At 47.0% G+C, this 20,416-nt stretch overlaps 1 protein-coding gene across 11 annotated transcripts in view; it reads right to left on the bottom strand.

Annotated features, from left to right (window-relative positions):
* Positions 1 to 20,416, bottom strand: part of hyd (E3 ubiquitin-protein ligase hyd) — a 173,635-nt gene that overhangs the window by 117,402 nt on the left and 35,817 nt on the right. For all 11 annotated transcript variants that reach the window (XM_050171479.3, XM_050171482.3, XM_050171480.3 and 8 more), the window contains 4 exons: positions 17,667 to 17,988; positions 15,542 to 15,752; positions 10,540 to 10,694; positions 3,226 to 3,420 (listed from right to left, as the gene is read on the bottom strand). In XM_050171479.3, the coding sequence (XP_050027436.1) occupies positions 3,226 to 3,420; positions 10,540 to 10,694; positions 15,542 to 15,752; positions 17,667 to 17,988 (883 nt within the window). The remainder of the gene's footprint in view (positions 1 to 3,225; positions 3,421 to 10,539; positions 10,695 to 15,541; positions 15,753 to 17,666; positions 17,989 to 20,416) is intronic.

The raw sequence follows: 20,416 nt of genomic DNA, 5'->3' as shown, positions 1-20,416 counted from the left end.
CAGCCCCTTCACGGGGCTTCCACTTTTTCAATGCCTTGCACTGCGAAGGCTACGGTGGAGGGAAGTGTGACCACAACTCTACTGAATGTCACCGTAGTGCACAGTCCAAATTTTATTTTGGATATTCACATACATGCCACTACTACAAATTCTGGCACATACGACACACCAAATGTAAGCCAAACACAGTTGCCCTCAGCGAGCCACAGTGCGCGCAGCGAATGGGCTTGTCGTGGCACCCCGCAGCAGCTGCAGTTATTTACACTATGTAGCAGATAGCAGCTACATGCAAATGCAGTTTGCCTTGTGCACGACAGGACTTCAGCGCTCTTATGCACCAGTCTGACTGTGCTACGTGATGCAGACTGGCTTTGCCCTGCACCATCTTCACCGACAAATAGTAGCCAGATCCAACTTGCGCATGTTGAAGCGCTATCAACAGCTCAATAAAAAGCGAAGTCTGACAAGGCGTCTAAACAAGAGCGGCCAGACGCGAGCATGCACTGGTAAGCGTGCATGTGGCGCGACCTTAAGTTTCACATGGTACGAGGCTAGGTGAGTGTTCAAAACTAGTCGAAATTAGCGAGACCCGACAGCTACGACACCAATAAAAAGGGTGGCCAAAGTTTAATTCCAGCAGGCAGCCGCAGCCGAGAGTGAGCAGAGGATAGTCAGCGTCTTCGTGAAGCACGCAGTTATCAAAGTTTGAAAGAAGATTTTCGCTTACTTCAGCCTGTTTATTAAACTTTGTCAATAAATATACACAGTAACAGTAGGAAGAAGCGCACTGATCTAAACACCCTTCTTGATTTAGGTCAGCTACTGGCCAATAGCAGTCGTGTATGGGAATCTGCCACAGTCGAACACGGTTACATCAAACTCGCAACAAAGTACCCATCAGTTCGGAATATGGCATAATTCGATATAAGCCTGCTAAAGAATTTGATGTCATAAAAGCACATGGCATTTATAAATCACTTTATTGATCGAACTAGCTTAGTTTCGCATGAAATAGTCCTGTATTCTCCTGCTGGGGCAACTTTGCTGCTGCGACAGCATGCGCTTCTCCACATTGTCTAAAGAGTCAGAGCAGCTGCAGTCGCAACCTTCCACATTCGCGCAGAAGCGGCAGACTAGTGCAAGTGCACCAATCACCTCGGAGGATGTGGGAACGGGATCGTCGTTGCTTTTCTCGTTGTGCTCACTTCCGCTTGTGCTTGGTACAATGTCAGCAATGTAGTCTTTGTTTTCGGGCTCTCCCGTGGTCGCGACAACATCATCCGCACTCACAAAATCACCGACCGTTGATCTGTCAATGGCTCCCAGAAAGTCTGACAGCTCGCGACAAACTTTCGCAGCACCAGCAATGGCTTCGTCGCATTCATCAGAATTTTCAGTCATCGCCGGGCACACGAAAGTCGGCACGTCCGAAGCAGTTTCGGACGAACCACTTGTACACAACTGCCTCGACGTCTTATACACGGCCGTGCATACATGTTGGGTTATTTGTCTGCTGTGGGGATGCAGGACTCTCACGCGTCCCCTGATATGTTGTTTTCCCACATAGCTCCCGTCTCCTGTAATCCGGCTTCGCCGCTTGTTCTGGTGCCCGCGGCAGTCGGTGTGGTTGAAGCGCGTTGCGAGAGATGGCGCGAGTGTGGCTCTGCTAACACCACCTAACAGCGGGGTTACTTGGGTGTGGAAAGGAGAAGGCTTTTCCTCTTCGGTTCGGGATCGGGCAGTGGTGCGGATGTTCCACACGTGTGCCGATCAATGCTTCTGCGAGATCGTCTCGTGAGGCCTCGTTCGAACGTGCCACCGTTCACGTGACCGCACGCACAAACGACCAGGCGTTGGTGCTCGGCATGGGGCAAACATATTCGCTCGCTGTCCGGTCGCGGTGAGTCGGACTTATGCAATTTGTCGCATAACTTCACACCGTGTTCGACTCAACTTGGCAAAAGGCAAATTCTGCCGCTTCACGCTAGAAAAGACTGAGGAGCAGGCTTCTGTTGAAATGAGAGCATTTCAGAGAAAGGCGACTTCGTGCTCCACTTGCAAGCTCCACGCACTGCGCACGACTGCAAAACTTGGCTGAGATGTTCACAGCAGTGTATGCTATCCGCAGACAATGTTTTTCACCAAGCCTGAAGGGTTGATTTGGACCCCTTCAACCATTTCGCTGTCGGACCTTTCTGGCCGTGACGCCCCGCCAGTGTCGGCTTGATTTCGGGGAACGAGCATAACAGGGAATGAACATTGCAATTTATTTTTGATTATGATTGGTATACAAACAACATAGTCAATGCAATATGCACATTTCAGTGTTCTGCAGCTGTTGTTAGTAAACATCATCATCATCAGCCTGACTATAACATCCATTCAACATCCGAATCTGACGATGCGGAACTCACCACTTCCTCGCATGAGACTGTCAGAGTCCGAATCCGAGCTCGGCTCGTATTCTGAATCGGAATTGAGCCACCGCTCCAATGAGCAGACGAAGGTCCGCGCGCTCAGCCATCCAAAAGTAACCGTGCGCAGAGAGGATGCGCTTTCAGTCGCCCGCACAACGGAGAGAAATGGGACATTGCGTGATCAAGAAGACAAGAGCGAGATAGAAAAAGGCTAAAACAAAGTTCGAAGGGCTTTACGTTTACTGCTGCAAGTCAGAAGCGAGGATGCGGCGAGAGAGCAAAAGCAGCAATCGAGTCACTCTTTTCGGAGAGGCAACAGCACGGCGCGTGCCTCTGAACTTGACGCGCCATACCAGACACACCAACAGAAGAAAAATAAAAACCTTCAAACCAGCGGAGATGGCAGACAACCCTTTATCCCATAACCACACGCGCGCGACGCATGATACAGCGAACGCGGAGCCACCGCGCCACTCAGCGAAGAGAGAGGCGCGAGTGGCAGTCGCACCGTACTCTTCAATACATGTACTGACACAGGTCGAGGCGAAAATACGAACTTGTAGAAAGAGCCAGCAGATGGCGTGGCCAGTCCAGGAGCGCCAGCTTTGCGCTCAGGTGCGAAATTTTGAATGCACGATAGAGAACGTACCAGTACGTCAGTGACACTGTGGGGGGAAGCGCGAAGACGTACCGGTACGTCCATGACAGCAGAAGGGTTAAACATGGCACTTAAAATAACATTTTCTGTGAGATATTCCACAAGGAGTGACTATACATCTGACAAACCAGCCAAGGAAAGGCCTCCCACCTCCAGCGCGAGGACAACAATGCCAATCTGGTTCTTCTGGTTGGCTGCAGCATCCTTGAGTGGGTGTACACCCAAGCCCAGGGCCCGTACAGGAGGCAAGTCCAGCCACTGGGGGTCACGAATGCTCTCGACACAGTCCTTAGCCAGAGGGTAGATGGTGCTGTTTCCATCGCGCAGCAATGTCAACGCTTCGTTCTGCATGAAATGAATGTGCAATTAAGAAAAAAAATTTACAATTCTGTAAGAAACCTCATTACGTGCTTTCAGTATTACTCTTATACAAGGGTCGTTCAAGGGTAACCCGGATTTTTCATCTATTAAGTGAAATACAAACAGGTGCACTGCTATATTTCTTTTACTATGTATCGCTGTCCTTCTTCAGTACAGCCCATTAAATACGTGTGGAACAGTTCTACCTAAAACAGCAACAGCTTGTGTGTCGGTGATTATGGAACAGCAATGTGTTAACAAATAACAAGATTTCAAACACGAAATAACATCAATCTTAATTGAAACCAGCGTTATTGAAGCAAGGGATGCGTATTTCTAGACAACAGCTCAATCACGGCCTGATGCATGGCACTCCATGTTGTGACTGCCATTCTAAAGCACCAAAAACAATTCCACGTAGGTGGGACGTGGATTTTCTTCCTTTTGCTGCATTTTTCTCACCAAGGTGCACACTACACAACGCACTAGGTGTGCAAAAACCATTGTCACATGTCGGTAGCAATATGCGTGCCGCTTCAAACGGGCGATCAACATACAAGATGGTGGCTATGACGAATTTCCAGCGCATGCAATCACTTCTAGTGCTTGGCTGTTTTTGTAAACAAAAATGGCAGCAGCCACGCAAGTGTAATGTGGTGGTATTTTATGCAATATTAGTGTAAAGCAATTGCATTTGAGCACATTTTGGAGCCTGCTAGCCTTGCACGAGTAGGCAATAAGTGGGGTTAATTTCCAGCAAATTTTATTGGTGTGAGATTATAGTACAGCGACATTTTGTTGTCGAGAGGTACGAAATGCATTGAATCCTATGGGTGTTCGCCAGAGATACGAAAATATTTCGTTGTAGTGGGATTTCGTTATTCCGTGTTTCCACTGTAATGAAATCGTATACAAACATACTTTGTTATATTGAGGTTCTAAATACATGATGTTCGACGGACAATACTTTATAAAAAGTAAATGATGCAGTCGAACCTGGCTACATCGAACTCACAAAAAAACGCCTATCAGTCCGATATAGAGCATAATTCGATATAAGCCTGCTAAAGATTTGGCGGCAACGGCTTCATCGCATTTATCAGAATTAACAGTCATCACTGAGCACGCGGAGGCCGGCATGCCTGAAGCAATTTCGGATGAACCACTTGAACACAGACGTGCATACGCGTCGGGCGCCACAGGCACTGGGTCGCGAGTTTGGCCGCTCTAGCTAATCTCCCCCTATTAAAGATCATGCTGAGAGTGCTCCTCGGAATCTTGCACGCAGCAGAGACATCCGACTTCTCACCGCATTCGACCCAATTTATGATTTCGAGCTTCACGACAATGGCTTTATCACAGCAACACTGTGGGAGAAGGCCCACAAGACGCAAACACAATGAATCTGAAAAGCAGTGAGACCACCCGCACTTGCACCATCTTGCACGACGAGAGCAAAAGAGCCTCTAATTGGCTGTCTGGCTGTCTGCGGGCGGGACAGGATAATTTTTTTCCAGGAGATGTCGATGCCTCACCTGAGGCAGCGCGGTCAGGATAGGGAGAACAGTTGGATGGAACCATGCCACTGGGTTTCCCCGCCACCACGAGGGAAAGCCAACTTCTGGGGGCACTCTTCCGCCGCTTGACGGTCGATATATCGGGAGTCACTATTATTTTTGTTCGATGTAAGCGCAATTTTTGCTATATATACTCATTGTAACTATACCGTGTTCAGAAATTGTTCGATATATAGAATAATTCAATGTAAACTGGTTCGATATAGTTGGGTTTGACTGTATATAGAATTTCATTATATCGAGGTTTAACTGTATATGGTAGTGAAATGCTGTATATGTTACATTTGTCCGATATCTCCACTCATCTTACTAGAAATGCCACCCACTGTGTGCATAGTTCTGATCAGTGTTTTGGTACTACGTACTCATTTGTTTGCTTTTAGCTGACGTAAGGAAGGGTAAGAGTTTTTTTTTACACAAATTATATTTGTATTCTTTGCATTATTGCTATGGCTATGCAAGTCAGAATGCATATTGGTTCAGGGCTTTACTTGTTTATTTATTGGCCCTCTAAATATTCCAGCTTAAATTCACAAATTCATGTAGAAGTTTCATACAGGAAAAGGTTATGAAGTGTTAATTGTGATTGCTCATTTATATTGCATAAGGACATTACTTATTTGCCTCAGAACTAACAGTTTTTGTTATTTCTTTCAAAAATGAACACAAATACACAGGCGAGTAAGCTTTAGATCCAGTATTTTACTTAAGTTGTTAGAGTAGGGTCAACAAGAGCAAGCAACTCTTTTTTAAATTTTAAATAGGAGGCGTAATAAAGCACTGTATGCACCAGAACACAGTGAATTCAAAGCGCGCCGCCATATTGTTGAGCACCGGTCGCGCCATCTATCCCAAGCGCCGTGAAGTAGCAGGCCTGGGCTGCCACACCGGGAGATGTGACCCGGCGCAAAAGCGAAACTTGGGCTTTTTAGCTGGGCGGAAGGCGTGTTTCACGTTTTTTCTAACCTGTCATTTTCGCTGTCTCGATTCAATCAAACTTCAAGACCGCATGTAAGTCCTCAATGGCCACACTGAGTGCCATGCAGACTGCAGAAGCCAATACATCCGCGTAAGTACGCTATTACGTTTGTACAAACCGCGTGCTATATATGCTAGAACACGTGAGCTGTAATATCTCCGTATTTTTGGCACGTAACCTGTGAAGGAATATACAGCACTGTGTTGGTGCCTTATATTATTAAAGGTTGCGCGATAAAGCTTTATGAAAAATCTACTTTTCAACATGCATCACGCGGCGAAATTTTGCCCGGGCGTATGCTTTGCGCCGAGTTTCCGGAAAGCGGTGTTTCTCCCATAAGTGCTCAGAAGCATGCGGCAAATTCCTCGTTGGCGTCACCTATTCTCCTTGCATAGGTGGGCACATCGGACACATTTCCTCGCGCCGCTCTAGCTTCAAAATAGCCTCACTCATTTTCCCGCGGGAGCAGTAGGGGCAGTTGTAGAGACAGGGCCTGCTCTCCTGGAACAGTATCTTCGCTCGTGCCGGTCTTTTCGTTTTGAGCTCTCCGTGACTTTTCAAATGCATTTTTTAATGGTCCCCTTTGAGATAAAATGTTTTGAAAGCATGCAATTGTCGAGCATTACCTGCGATACTCACTTGTGCATTTTTACTGGGTTAATAGCTCTTCCTATTCACTGCAGCTATCCACCGGTGGCGCCGCTTGGCGTTCTTCGTTGCGGATGGAAATCGGTGCAAGCTGAAAACACAACACCGGTACGATTCCCTACGTGTGTTGTGCTCTTTGTAAACAGTGCTAAGTAACCTGCTCCTTTAGCGCTGGTTGTTTTGGCATCCAAACACGACGCAATGCCGCCCAGATGCCTTTTTGTACTTCGTATCCGCGTGAACGGGCACATTTCCGCACTTTGGAGTCCTAGAGCTGGCGCTTGCCATGTCTACTGGTCGCCGACGAACACGTTTTGGCAGCCCAGTACAATATGGCGCTGGCCGACTGGGCAACCCGGGTGCGAGAGTATGCGTTCGGTTAGTCTGGGTGCGAGGCTATCGTGTCCTAGTCTATAGCTGCACTGGGCCATACAAAGCTTACTTAATGTACAATTTCCAACATGCCTATACAGAACAGTTCAAGGCACGTAATTATTGTGGCTTTTCTAACCCTTTGAAAGTTTTTGCCGTACATGTACGGCGGCGGTTTTCTGTCCCGCAAGGTCTTTGCTGTACGGGTACGGTTTCAACCCTCCGTTCGAAATTTCGCGCCACAATGACGATATGTGCTCATTGGGAGGTGCTGCCACCTCTTAGGACTGTGGGGATGCGCGACCGTCGCGCCTCCCCTGATATCTTGTTTTCCCGCATAGCCCCCGTCTCCGTGCGGCGTCGCCGCGTGGGCCGCGGCGGTCGGAGTGGTTGAAGCGCAGTGCGAGAGATGGCGCTAGTGTTGCGCAGCTGCTAACGCCGCCGACAGGCGAGGTTACTCGGGCGCCGAGGGGCAAGGCACGTCTCCTCTTTGGTTCGAGGTCGTCGGCGGGCGCGGACGTCCGCGTGGGCGCCGTCGGATGCTTCTGCGAGACTGTCTCGCGTGGCCGCCTTCGAACGTGCCACCATTCGCGTGACTGTACACGCGAACGACCAGGTCTCTTTCCCGGTGGGCCGGCGAACAGCGTGGACATTCCGCGCGCGCTGCGACCATGCTTCTGAGAGACCGCCTCGCGCGGCCGCCTTCGAACGCACGACCGTTGGCGTGACCGAACACGCGAACGACCAGGCGTTGGGATCCAGCATGGGGCGAACATATTCGCTCGCAATGCGGTCGCGGTAAGTCGGACTTCTAGATTTGTTGCGCGCCCATCGGCATGTTTTGGGGATAGCAACTCGGCTAGCAGGCATTGATCTATGAAAGGTGCAATAAATGCCCTTGTGACTGTTTGCACTACTGTGTTGTCGTTCCTTTGTCCCAAGAGTACGGAGGAGAAACCCTTATCTCCCACAGGACTTGCAAGAAGCATTTGAAATTTGTGCTACCTTCTTGGGGAGATAAACAGAACTGATTTCTAGATTCAGTGCGTCGCGCAGACTGCGGCAACACCCCTTTTGCGGTTTCAGTTTCGCCGCGTGATCGCAACGGAGGCGCCCAAAACATCATTTTTCTCTTTGTCGGCACTCTCTTGCAGGGCAGTGGAAGTTGATTTCTATCTTGATTGGCGCTGCTCTTAGCTTATCACCACCACTCACGAGGTATTCTCACTCTCTGCAGCAACGCGCCTACGCGGGAGGGTGCCTCAGACCTCTGCCCAAGGCAGCCGCACGCAGAGATGTCGTGTGCGCCAACACAACTCATCACTCCAAGAGGAGAACAGACACACATTTTAGGTGTGCAAACTGCAATAAGGCGCTGTGCGTAGACCTGTGTTTCAAAGAGTACCACACTCTGAAATACTACTGAACATTTTGCAGTTCTGAGTGATGCTGACACCAAAATACTGTTCCTAATTTTTTTTTTTTTTTTTTTTTACTATTTATTCCCGACTTTATACAGTTTGTACATTCAAGATCCGCAATAAAGTCATTTGACCACCTGGGAAAGTTTTTTTCAAAATAATTCGACCCTCAAAGGGTTAAAGATGTGAGCTTGTAGCCCGACAGGCAGGTATATAAGCAATGTTGGCTTCTCATGGTAATGCCCTACATGAAAACAAACCATGTAGTGCGACCGTCGGAAGCCAATGTTTTAGGTCTGCGTGTGACCACAGCTCCCATAGGGAAAGGTAACCATGGCTTCGATTGCGACCACACTGCACGGAATGCCAAAGAGTCTATAAATGATGCATGCAGAGCCCCGAGTGAAAATCGTTTGGAAAGAATACTTCTTTTGCCAGTCTAAATTCAGCACTGATCTTTAGCATCCCTTTAAAATCCTTATGACCCCTTCTGTGTAAGCAAAATCCATCGGCGACTGTACTTACTTGCAGAGACGGTTGAATGTTAATATAATGAAATTTTATAATTGGCCTCGAGCTCCACCACTGGAAAAGCTGGCACCACCGTTGGCGTGATGTGCTACGAGGGATCACGTGGACATAGCGGCCGCGTCGGCTGCTTCGGGAGCGCCGAAGCGAGCTGAAAACGAGAGTTTAAATTCCCTCGTACGCGGCGGTCCTCATTTAGTGGCGAGATTTTCCCGCTTTGAGTGTCTCCTTCACAACGCTTGAAAGCACTACAATAGGTAGTAGCTGCCTTTGAAGGCGCGCAACATGGTAGACTACTGCTTGGTGCCGCAGTGCCGGACGTACGCAACGGAGCCCGATGTCAGCCTTATTCACACGCAGCCGCAGAACAAGCTGCGTGAAGTTTGGCTCGCGAAACATAAAACCGGCAAACAGTCATCGGCTACAACTCGGGTATGCAGCAAGCACAGACGCGAGGAAGATTTCTGCTACGGCGCCACGTCTGCGATGTTCGGAAAACGTGCACTGAGACGCTCGCCCGAGTCCACTGCCCGACTAATGCCATGACGGTTTGGTCTATGAACTTGTCGATGCTATAGATACTGGCAAGTTCACTGGAGTGGAAAGGGAGCGGTAAGAAGCACATCAAAAAAGAAGCATGGCATATGGTCATGTTTGTGTTATGAATTAATGCACTGGATTACAAAAAAGAAGCAGCGGGAAATAGCACGCTGAGAACACCGATAAACATACAGTGCAACGCAACTCGAGAAATAATATTGAAACGTCCAAGAATTTAGAAGAAAAAAAAAGATGAATCGTCGCGACGGCACATCACTGCAGTCCCCGAGGCGTCGAAGTCTCTACAATGAAATTCTTTTTGAACAGCTCTGATAGTGCCCACGCAACAATGGTTGCTTGTATACTGTCAAATGCTCATATTCTGCGGCCTAAAGCTCATGGCACGGTGCGAAAACGCGCACGCGGCGAAAGCGAAACAGTGCGCGGACAAGCATGCAGACGCGCAGTTGGTCGCTGCGATCCTGTGCGATCGCTGCATTGAGGCTTCATTCTATTACGCTCCATTTAGTTATACAAACACTATAAGAACACATTTCACATAGTTTGCTCTCAGCGTTTGCCTACCTTTCACGTAAGTAGCCGGTCAGGAGACTCCATCGCGGCGACTGCGCGCAGTGGCGTTCACTGTATGTATTCGGTAAAGAGATAGCGTCTGTAAACGATTCTGTGCTTTCAGTTTGCCCAAGATTATTATTTAGACAGTAAAAAACTTCTCTCGTATTCGAAAGTACTTACAGAAATGTCCGGGAGAGCTCCCGCATGGTGTTTTCAGAGAGCGCTGAGAGCAAAACCTATGAGGAGCGCACCGCGTGATCCCTCATACTACGCCAGCGAGGCGCTTTCGATAGATGGCGACTCCGTAACTCCTCGCCGCCAATAACAAAGTAAAGTGCTGATTTTACCGACTTTGTTACATCGAGGTTTAACTGTATAATAAATACATCATTCATGCACATCTCCGGCACATCTTTAGCATGCATTCTAAACCTAGATGAACATTTAAGCATTTGAGGCCCACCTCTCCGCTGATGGACAAAGAAATCTGACGTTGGTCCAAGCCAAGGAACGATTGCAGGTAGGTGGGGAAAGGGCTGTCCTGCTCAGCACGTCCAGTCACTATGTTGTACACCATGTAGCTCAGCTGGCCACCATTCTTTACCACAGCATGGATGCCTGATTAAGGAGAAAAATATATTTTAAGATAACAAGGAATCAGAACACTGTTTGCAAATTATTACCTGATAATCGTGACACAATTATAAATGGAATTACAATTAGTTTATTTCAGAGCAGCTTTTGGAGCAGCCAAAAATACATTTCGCAGCAGTAAAATGGACTTTCAGTGCAGGTTTATGAAAGCGATTGCAAACTATATTATCTGGGACTTTTACAGTGGGCAACACACGAGAAAGCAGTAAGTGGTCACTGTTTCATGAATTCAGACACTAAAAATGAACCCCGCCCCCTTTCTTTTTCTTTTATTGCGGTCCTTACTGCTGACTGCGACAAATTGGTGGTAAAGCACAGAAGCCCTTGGACATGTTGCATGCAGAATTCAGAAGCATTTTGAAAACTGTAAGGGTGATCTCGCTCCGATAAATTTATCCTTTAAGCTGGAGCACTCATCTGAAGAAAGGAACTGCCAGCGGTATGAAATATTTACTTATTTTTCTGTGTGCTGTGATTCATTGACAACCATCTATTTGAAATACTGCGATGGTCTACATGGTTGGAGCGGTTCGCTTTCACTCGTCACAAAGCTCGATGGGCATTGCACACTGTCGCGAAGTGAAGATATAAGGGCGTGACCTTTGACTGTGCCCCTGCAACGCTGTTAGATTAGGCTGTGATCAGCGAATTCAGTTTGGAGCGTTCTGCCTATACACGCGAGCTTTCGCCATTCCGTCCAGTAAGCACAAAAAGAACTTTGTGAAAGCGTTCCATGTAGTTGCCGGCTTGTCACCCGTGGGCCCAATCTAGGGCTCCGGCCACCAGTCAAGCCCATGATCTCATGCCCAATCAATGAAGCTCTTTACTGGTCCCAACAAGATATTGCAGGCCATCTCACTGCAACGAACTGACTTCTACTGTCATCTGGCAGCAAAATTTTTTACGGCCGTAAAAGATACAGCAAGGTTTAATCAGCGACACTTTGTCAGTATCCAAACGCGAAAGTTGCTCTTTGGTGCCAAGGCGACCAAAAACCTCGTAGCGGTCGTAGGCCATTTTTACACCATGGAATCACCACACCAAGAAAAGTGTGGAGTAGGCGATATATTGAATAGCAGAAAAGTTGTTCACGGCCTCTATATCAGTGCCAATGTGCGCGTTATGTTCGCAAAAATTGAGCGAGACAACATACAGCGTCTGAAACTTCGGTCACCATTTTACATTGCTCGTACAGGAGCGCGGGGTCTGACTCGGGCTTTGCTCGCTGCCACCAGAAAATTGAGGTTGTCCCTTTGCCTAAGCAACCCACATGTGTCAGGATGGAAGGTATAGAATATAGACAGCAACCCACGGAAGAAACATCAGTACGATCCCTTGACTCGGCCCACCACGGAGCTAATGCAGCTGCTAGTCCATGTCATACCATTTTAGATGGTGCGGTAAAACAGCGCTTGAGGGCACAGTTCCGTTTTTTTAAAGTGCAAGCAACCCTTTAGGTGCAGATTTCCTATATTTTGCTGAAACGTGGCAGAATAGAGCAGAGTCTGCGTCTCGGTGCAGTGTGGCGCAATTGGCACAGTAGTAGCATCCCTGTGAGCCTGAATCAGGTTCCAAACATTGGAAAATATGGAAATGCAAGCACATATTCTAGTGGACTTTGTAACTGGGAGATGGATTTTTATACATGCAGCTGTTGTGTTCTCACCGCATCCTGTAGGCGCAAAAATTTAAATTATGGGGTGTTGGGTGCCAAAACCACAACCCGAGTATGAGGCACACCGTAGTGGGGGACTCCGGAAATTTGGACAACCTGGAGTTCCGTAACGTGCACCTAAATCTGGGTGTTCTCAGCTTTTTCTTTTTTTTTTTCCCAGGACATCGAAATGTGGCCGCTGTGGCCGGGCTAATAAATGTTCGCTCGCATAACATGCAATAACAAGAGCAGATTCAGCATGAACCCCAGATGTTCATTGTCAACAAAACATGAGATACCTGGTAATAAGTCAAACTGACTATCATTTGAATTTACAAGGTTGACAGAAGTAGCACCAAATGTGCAAAACAGAAATATTTAATTATATGGAATTTCAGATATTGCAAGAAATTGTAGCCATTCCACACCAAATTAGGCCATGCAGGAGCACCGAAACATCAAGATGCAATGTCGTCAACTCAGAGCTGTTTATTCTCTCCCCCTGAATACCTGACTCAGCCCTTTCCTGTGCACACTGTTGAGCAGGTCAGGCATTTGCATTGCAGGAAGGTATCAATATTGGATGAACCAAGCAAACAGCCAACAGCACCAAGCTTGGTAGTGCGACTAACAGAACTTTTTTTAAATTCGCAAGTACGCTTCCCTGCATAGCTTATCTGCCCAGCTAATGGCGGCACCGGTCATGGTTCAAATGAACACAAAGTGCTAGCTGCACATGCTGGGGCTTGTTTCTCGTGCACGGTTTCATTAGGAGACCTGCGCCTACATTTCCTATGTATTAAAGGGAAGCTGAAACGGTTTTCAATTTCCATGAATTGCTGGGATTGGGAAGAACAGACCTAATAATTTACGGTTCCGAAATTTTTTTCTTCGTTTTGTTAATATAAGGGGCGGAAATCGCTTTTTAAATCACCCCCGTGGACACGCCCCCATCGCTTCCCGGAGCGCCGGGTGAAGTGGTTGCCAGAGGAGAGAACCGGCGAGAGTGACGTCATTCGCGGGGACCGAGCTGCAGGACCGGCGTGCTGGCATGTGCTGGCATGCCTCTTTCCGTCCTGCGCTTTACTGAACGACGCTACGAGAGATCTGCCGCCGCTGACGTTTGTTTTCTTTTGCGATTTTCGTGAACTGGTGCTTCCTTTCCTTGCTGCGTGAGTGCCTACAGCCAAGGGCGCCTAACCTGCCCTCGTTCTGTGCACATTCGGCTGTGCGAACACAGGCCGCCGAGACGATGTGGTGTTTCACATGTTCCCGAAGGACAAGAAGCTCATCAGGTGCAACTTGTGCAATCAGGGCTTGAGATACTTCTTGCAGTGGCTGCGTTCGCACTTAGGAAAAGTTCGGTGTTTCCTGACCTGATTTTTGAGAAAGTTTTCCATATATAAGCTCAGTTCTGAATGAAAAAAAAAGAATTTACCCATAGAAACAATCCCTGTACTTATACGGCTGCTAACACGTTGTTTTAAATCAATTTTCTTTTCGGTATTTTTAATTGCAGCCCGTCGCGGCAGCTTCACGTGCATGCTCGCGCGAGCAAACGCCGCTGGCACGTTGCGAAGCATGGACGGAAACGCGCGCAGTAATCAATTTTGGGGACCGGACTTCGTGCGTACCTTCCACAGCGTTGCACCTGAGGTATGAAATGGAGTATAGGCTTGCCTAGTGACATTCGACGTACGGTTGCAGTTATCGTGTTTACCACACAGCGGTGCTAAACTGCCTAATATCTTTATGTCAACACTAGCATGGAGCATGCATACCGATTCTTGATCGAGCTGCAATCGCAAAGTCGTCGAACCATAGTATGAATATTGCACATATAATACCTCTGGCCATCTCTGGATGTGTATGATAAGCAACTTCCACGACTGTACCTCGCAGCACTGCAAGTGCGCGCTTTGAAACGCGGCACTTATGTTCGCGATCGTGTATCAACACTAAAAAAAACACGGGAATTTAGACAAGCAGCGGCAAGGTGCTTGACATAGCGGAATTTCACCCGTGTTTACAATCTAATGAGAAGTTAGTGCTTCGGCATTCTTCCAGCAGCAAGTTCCCAGTGACACATTAGCGCATTTTTTCTCCCGTCATTGGAACGTGCAGCTACATGAAAAAAACAAAAAAAAAACACGTACCAGCTAAGATTTCCACCGCGCGAGAAGGTGCACACATCGCTCTCACTGTTGGCACACTCAACATCGTCGTTGCCGCCGTTGCCGCCATCGTTTTCCGTATCGGCTGTCGGTTCGCGAACATGTACGGCGAAAATACAAGCTGTCCGATACAAGCTGTCCGAGACAGCGAGAACGTTCCATAATGCTTACAACTCAGCTATGAAGCCAGAACAGAACAGCGTGCTACGCGGCTACGCTCTGAAACGGCGGCGCCGACCGGCGACTGCCGCGAATGACGTCACAGCGGCCCCGACCAATCACGGGCAACAGCGGCGTTCGCGCGATGCCCTGAGACGCTGGTGCGCGTTTTCTTGAAAGAACAGCCGCTTGCGTTTGTTTCCGCCCTTTTTGAACCAGATATTCGTGTTCAGGGGACTAAAAACTGTAGAATGCCGCAGAGAACTCATTTTTTTCGAAAAGTGTTTCAGCTTCCCTTTAAGACAAATTAACAGTGCTCATATGTACAGATTACAAAAATGACTGTCACTAATACCTTGGCAAACTGCCTCACAAAAAAGCTAGCTTTAGAATGACCGAAAGACCTCATTGTGCAAAAAAAAAAAAATGCAAGTCACCATTCTAAACACTGACAGCTGGCGTAACAGCAGCAGCCTAAAATGATGATGACCACCACAATGACTGATACATTGTCACCCAGGATTGAATCCTGGGCAGAGATTAAGAATGTTCTTTACCAACAACTCTTGCCTAGAAAAACATAACTATGAGAGTATGTGGACAGATACCATAAAATCTGGACTAAGTGCCCCTAAAAGCTGCCAAATTTTTGATGTCCAATGCAAGTAGAGCACTAATTATGTGTATAATACAATAGGCGCCGAAGTCTCGCTAGGAAGAAGTAATAACTCATGGAAGTGTTTCCACCTCATTCCTTCAATAACTTTCATTCCAGCCAGACAGTACTGCTTTGGAGGCACACACACAGCCGCAGCAGTTCACACCTTGGGAGTCGATAGCCATGGCCAGCAGCTGCACTCCATCAGGCAGGCAGACACGTCGGGGCATGCGCTGCAAACAGTCGGGAAGGCGGGGCGTGGCGGATCCCCTCACAGGCTGCAGCTCGTCCCGACGCAGCAGCCGACATTCAGCCAGAGGATCCTCTCCAGGCCCACTCTCACGACCAAAGCGCACTGCCACATAGGCACCGTCCACCTGGAGGAAAACAACAGAGTAGGTTAGAATCATTCGACAATGACCACCCACACGCGCAAAAAAATTTGTTAGAAGTCAGGCAAAATCAATGCAGACAGAATCTACTCTGCACAGCAATCTCAACACCAGACACATCTCTGGTTATCACATCACCAGACACATCTCAACACCAGACACAGCTCCGAGAGTTGTTCAAATTAACCTATGTGCAGCCACATACACCTGAATGAATGTGAGTTTCATTACATTAAATAATGAATACGCCTGCTGGGCCCAGAGGACGAGTTCAAATTTTGCAATTTTTCGAATTGCCAAAGGAGAATTAACGAGGTTTTACTGTATTAGGTTGGGCCCACACCACAGCAAAGGACTTCCAGCTCCATCACACAACACAAACCCATTACACACAGAAGAAAAGCAATGGAAAGCAACTGTGGCAGGAGTGGCTGTGAACTGTGACTTGACATGCACATGGTATCACAACGTGGCAGAAAGCCAGGCACCCGCCTTCATTTTTTACCACGAGCTTTGCAACTTCGTCATTGGACAAATACCATCGAAGTACAGCATGTGCAACAGTCCTGCACGACCTTCAAGACTACAGCGCACTGTTACCTAGGCTGGCATTGCACAGTGCTCATGGAGTGAAACGTGTCAACTTAGGGCTAACTAATGCGCATACTTTCATTTCTATCCGCTGCAGTTTGTGTCGCATCAACATAATTTTGGCGAGTACACTTAGATTGGAGTTCGCATCACCTTTGGTGACCCGATTCCTAGCGACATGACATGGTACTCTCATGTACTGTACCTAGTCGCATAATGATTGCACTTTTTTGTCAAAACAATTTCCGCAAATTAAATTTTCCGCGAAAAGAAAAAAATTTTTTTCATCCCGCATTTGCTGCGAGATGACAACAGGTCAACAAACAGCCGGCTGCCGCTGTAACAGTGCAGGACACCAAAAGAAAAATGGCAGCTGGCGGAGCAACCTGAATGCGCCGAACGAGATTTCTTTTTTTTTTTCTTTTCGCAAGTACATTGCGCACATTGAAACAATTTCTTCCATATCAGCAATGAATAATATCATTAATATTGGCAAGTCTGTGGCAATAACATAGCCATGTCCACTTTGAGGGCACAGAAACAGAGATGGGCGTGCTTTGCTGCCAGTGACATAGAAACACATGGCAGATATGCTGCGGAAATTGCAGCATATACCCTAATACCCTACTACCCTAATACGGCACGTTTCCGCTAAGAGTGGGTCAATATCTTAGCTGTGTCACAAGCATCGGCGTATGAATAGGGTACACTTGTAACGTATCAGTGTAAACGTGGCTACTATCGTTGCCACTCGCCATTTGTTGCGTGCCCATGAGTGCAGACGAGAAGAATCGAAAGGCGCCTTTTTTGTTGCTGTTGACCACAACCATTACAAAGCCTACAAATAATAAAGCCAAGGCAAGCTTGGTTGTGGCTCTTTTTTTTTTTTTTTTCATGGAAGTGTGGAAAGTGATGAAAGGAATAAAATGGGGCATCTGCTTAAGAATGTTTGGTGTGTGCAGATCGCTTGGTATGTCTTAAGAGTCGTTCGCATAGCATTTGACAGATGGTAAGTGCGATCATCATTAGCTAGACTTGGCACACGACATTGCCGCGGCAAATTCGGGGTGCGATCATTACACGAAAAAATCAAATTTTCATGGCAAAATTCTGGGGTGCGATCATTACACGAGTGCGATCATTATAAAAGTAAATATGGTACTTTACACATATTCAGGATGCCACTAAATGCTCTCTGTTGCGTTTCATTCCGTGAGCAATGTGCACGTTCAGCTGCATTCCCACCATTGTTTTTCACATCCACAGTGTGGCACTACCTCCTATGAAAAAGGCTCAGTGGAGACTCACCTTGATGACTCGCCCCACAGGAATGTTCTTCACATCCTCCACGAAGACAACGTCACGCAAATGCCACTCCTCTTCATCCCGACGTTCAGAAGCCGCGTCCAACGATGACGTGCTGGCCTTATGCTTGCGCTTGTGTGGCAGGGGGCTGTGTGCTGGCTCGCTACACGTTGACGAGGCTGGCGATGGAGGTGGTGGCATCTCGGTCCTGTCCGAGGACTTGGTCTCTGAGCTGGAAGATGCCACCTTGCTGCTGCTACTGCCGCCTCCGCCACTACCACTGCTTCCCGCCCCGGAGCTGTCAGATGTCTCAGCTTTCTTCTCACTGCAGGCAGACACATAGAACACAACATAAACACCCATGCACATTGCTTGTCAACACCAAAGCACAATGCCAAAAATCATAGCAGACTATAAAGGGCCCAATTGCAAATTTTGGTTATATGCTGGCAGTTGTAAAACGCTGTCTAGGGAACATCTTATGAAAAATGTTTCTAATCGGTTACTTATTGGAAGAGAAATGGAATTGTCCTGTTACCATGCTGCCAGAAGGCAAGCATCACTGTCAACAGACACTCTCCACCTTTGCCTCGACTAGCATCCGCAAGCAGTGTTCCTTCTCTGCAATCCCAAACCTGGTGAGGGGCCCTCTAACACTTCAAATGCCGTGTGCACAATTGCACATGCCAACATAGTGTATGAAAAACAAAAGCACTGACGAAAATACAGCAAAACCTCGATCATCTCAGATTATTTGAAAATTAATTTAAAGATTTTGTGCAGTCCCATAATTTGCAATGCAAATTATACCAAATAGTTTGTAATGTCCAGTTATGGCCTCAGAAACCCGCGTGCTCCGACACACTTCCAGCATCCCATATATTGGAGCAGGTTCAAAAACATGGCAGTCCTGACATTACTTCTGGTTACTGCAACTCTTTCTATTGGTATGCAAATGCATGGCCTTCAAGAGTGGATCCGGGAGAGCCGTTGCTGGTACTACTACGCAAAATTCCAAACGAACTTGGTACAGTGAACCACTGTACCAAGCAATCCCACATCAATGATTACTTCGAGTAAAACTGCTAAACAGAAAATAAATGTGACATGCATGTGTTACACAGTATAGCCCTTCCTTTCCTAGGCTTTTTTTTGGCCTTTTCGGTTATTTCGAAAGTCCGCTTAATTTAAGATTTGCACAGCATGGCAGACATTGAATTAACAAGGTTTTACTGTAATGACATTTACATTGCGTCGCACTCTTTCTTGAAACACTTCTGATGGAACCATGTGCTGCAAGTTTGAATGATATATGTAAGGTGCTTTAGTAAAATGAGTTGGATGATGTGTTTGTTCTCAGTATCAGTATGTCATCATGTAGCAGGTTCACTTCTTTCGTAGTTTTTCACAATGTTTTTATATTCAGCATATGAGTGGCTAGATGTGTATAGTTCCAAGTATGCCAGGCATGAAATAGTTAAGACATCACTTCTGTAACAACATATGGAGGCCGGAACAGCCAATATGCTGCTTTTGTCCACTATCGACCTTCCTCTCTTTCATTCTCGCACTGTGTGTAGGCACGGCCCATCAGTGAAAAAATATTTCCAAAAGCCAAGATTTTAAGACATACCCAATTATCAAGCCGTCTTCAGGGCAGTGTCACATGCTGCATGGCACGAATAAGCATTCCCAACAAAAATTCCAGCACCACACAATGCTCTCCTCGATTGTTCAAATGGAACGCTTTACAGGCATCACTGTCATATGCTATACACAGGCAATTGCCGAAATTACAACACAATTACACTAAGCCTATGAAGATGCTAGACTCTCACAAGTCCCTTGATGTATTACCGATATGGCTCTCACATCTCCTGGAATCTGGCTTCTCTGCTAGACCATGTAGTAGCGGAAGTCTGTGTAGTTGCACAGTGGTATGGGAGATCGCACAAGTGTTCAGAGTGTAGCACCACCTGATAGCATGAATACTAAGGTGGAAGAGAAACTTGTTTCCTCCTCTTTGGCTGTGAGACGGCGGCATGCACAGAACCTGACTACGGGTTCGTTTGTGCACTCTACGGAAACGACCTGACAATCTTCCTGATCGTTTGAATGTGTCTTCATTTGCATGACTGCACCAACAAACGACTTTGGCATTGGTGTTTGGCATTGGGCAAACATATTTACTCAGTAGAGGAGTGTCAAACTTCCTTTCAATTCCTCAGCATGTTCTATAAGCATGTTATGTTCAGTGTAATTCAGCTAGCTAACATGCTAACAATAAATGCCCTTTCGATTGTGAAAAATAATTATTCCCCCCCATTCTTTTCTATGTTGTTTGTGTACATTCTGTTCCAATATTAAACTACCGTATAAATAGGAATATAAGTCAAGGTATTTGTTTGAAAGAAAGCACGCTAAAGTCACTCCTCATCTTATATAGTGGCCTTTAGCAGAATGTGAGTCGCTGTATAGCAACCTAACGCTTGCATGTTGGCAAAACACACAGACAAAGCTATATCCATATACAAATGTAATTACAGATTTTTTTGCCACTGCCTTCTTGCGTGCACTAGTTTGACTCATCTCCCAAGTACTGACCGAGCACAATGCTGCTTAGCTTCATGGATTGTACAAGGACCGGTGTATTCAGCATGGTATGGCCAATGCATTTTGACTGATCTCATGAGCTATGTTTTCTTGTCTGGCGAGCAACGCACGCAAAGTTCTGTGAACAAAGGATTGAATAA

The sequence above is a fragment of the Dermacentor andersoni genome, chromosome 6 (genome assembly GCF_023375885.2).
Source record: "Dermacentor andersoni chromosome 6, qqDerAnde1_hic_scaffold, whole genome shotgun sequence".
Taxonomy (NCBI): Eukaryota; Metazoa; Arthropoda; class Arachnida; order Ixodida; family Ixodidae; genus Dermacentor; species Dermacentor andersoni.
Note: the sequence above shows the minus strand (reverse complement) of the source record. Positions and strands in the feature narration are given on the sequence as shown.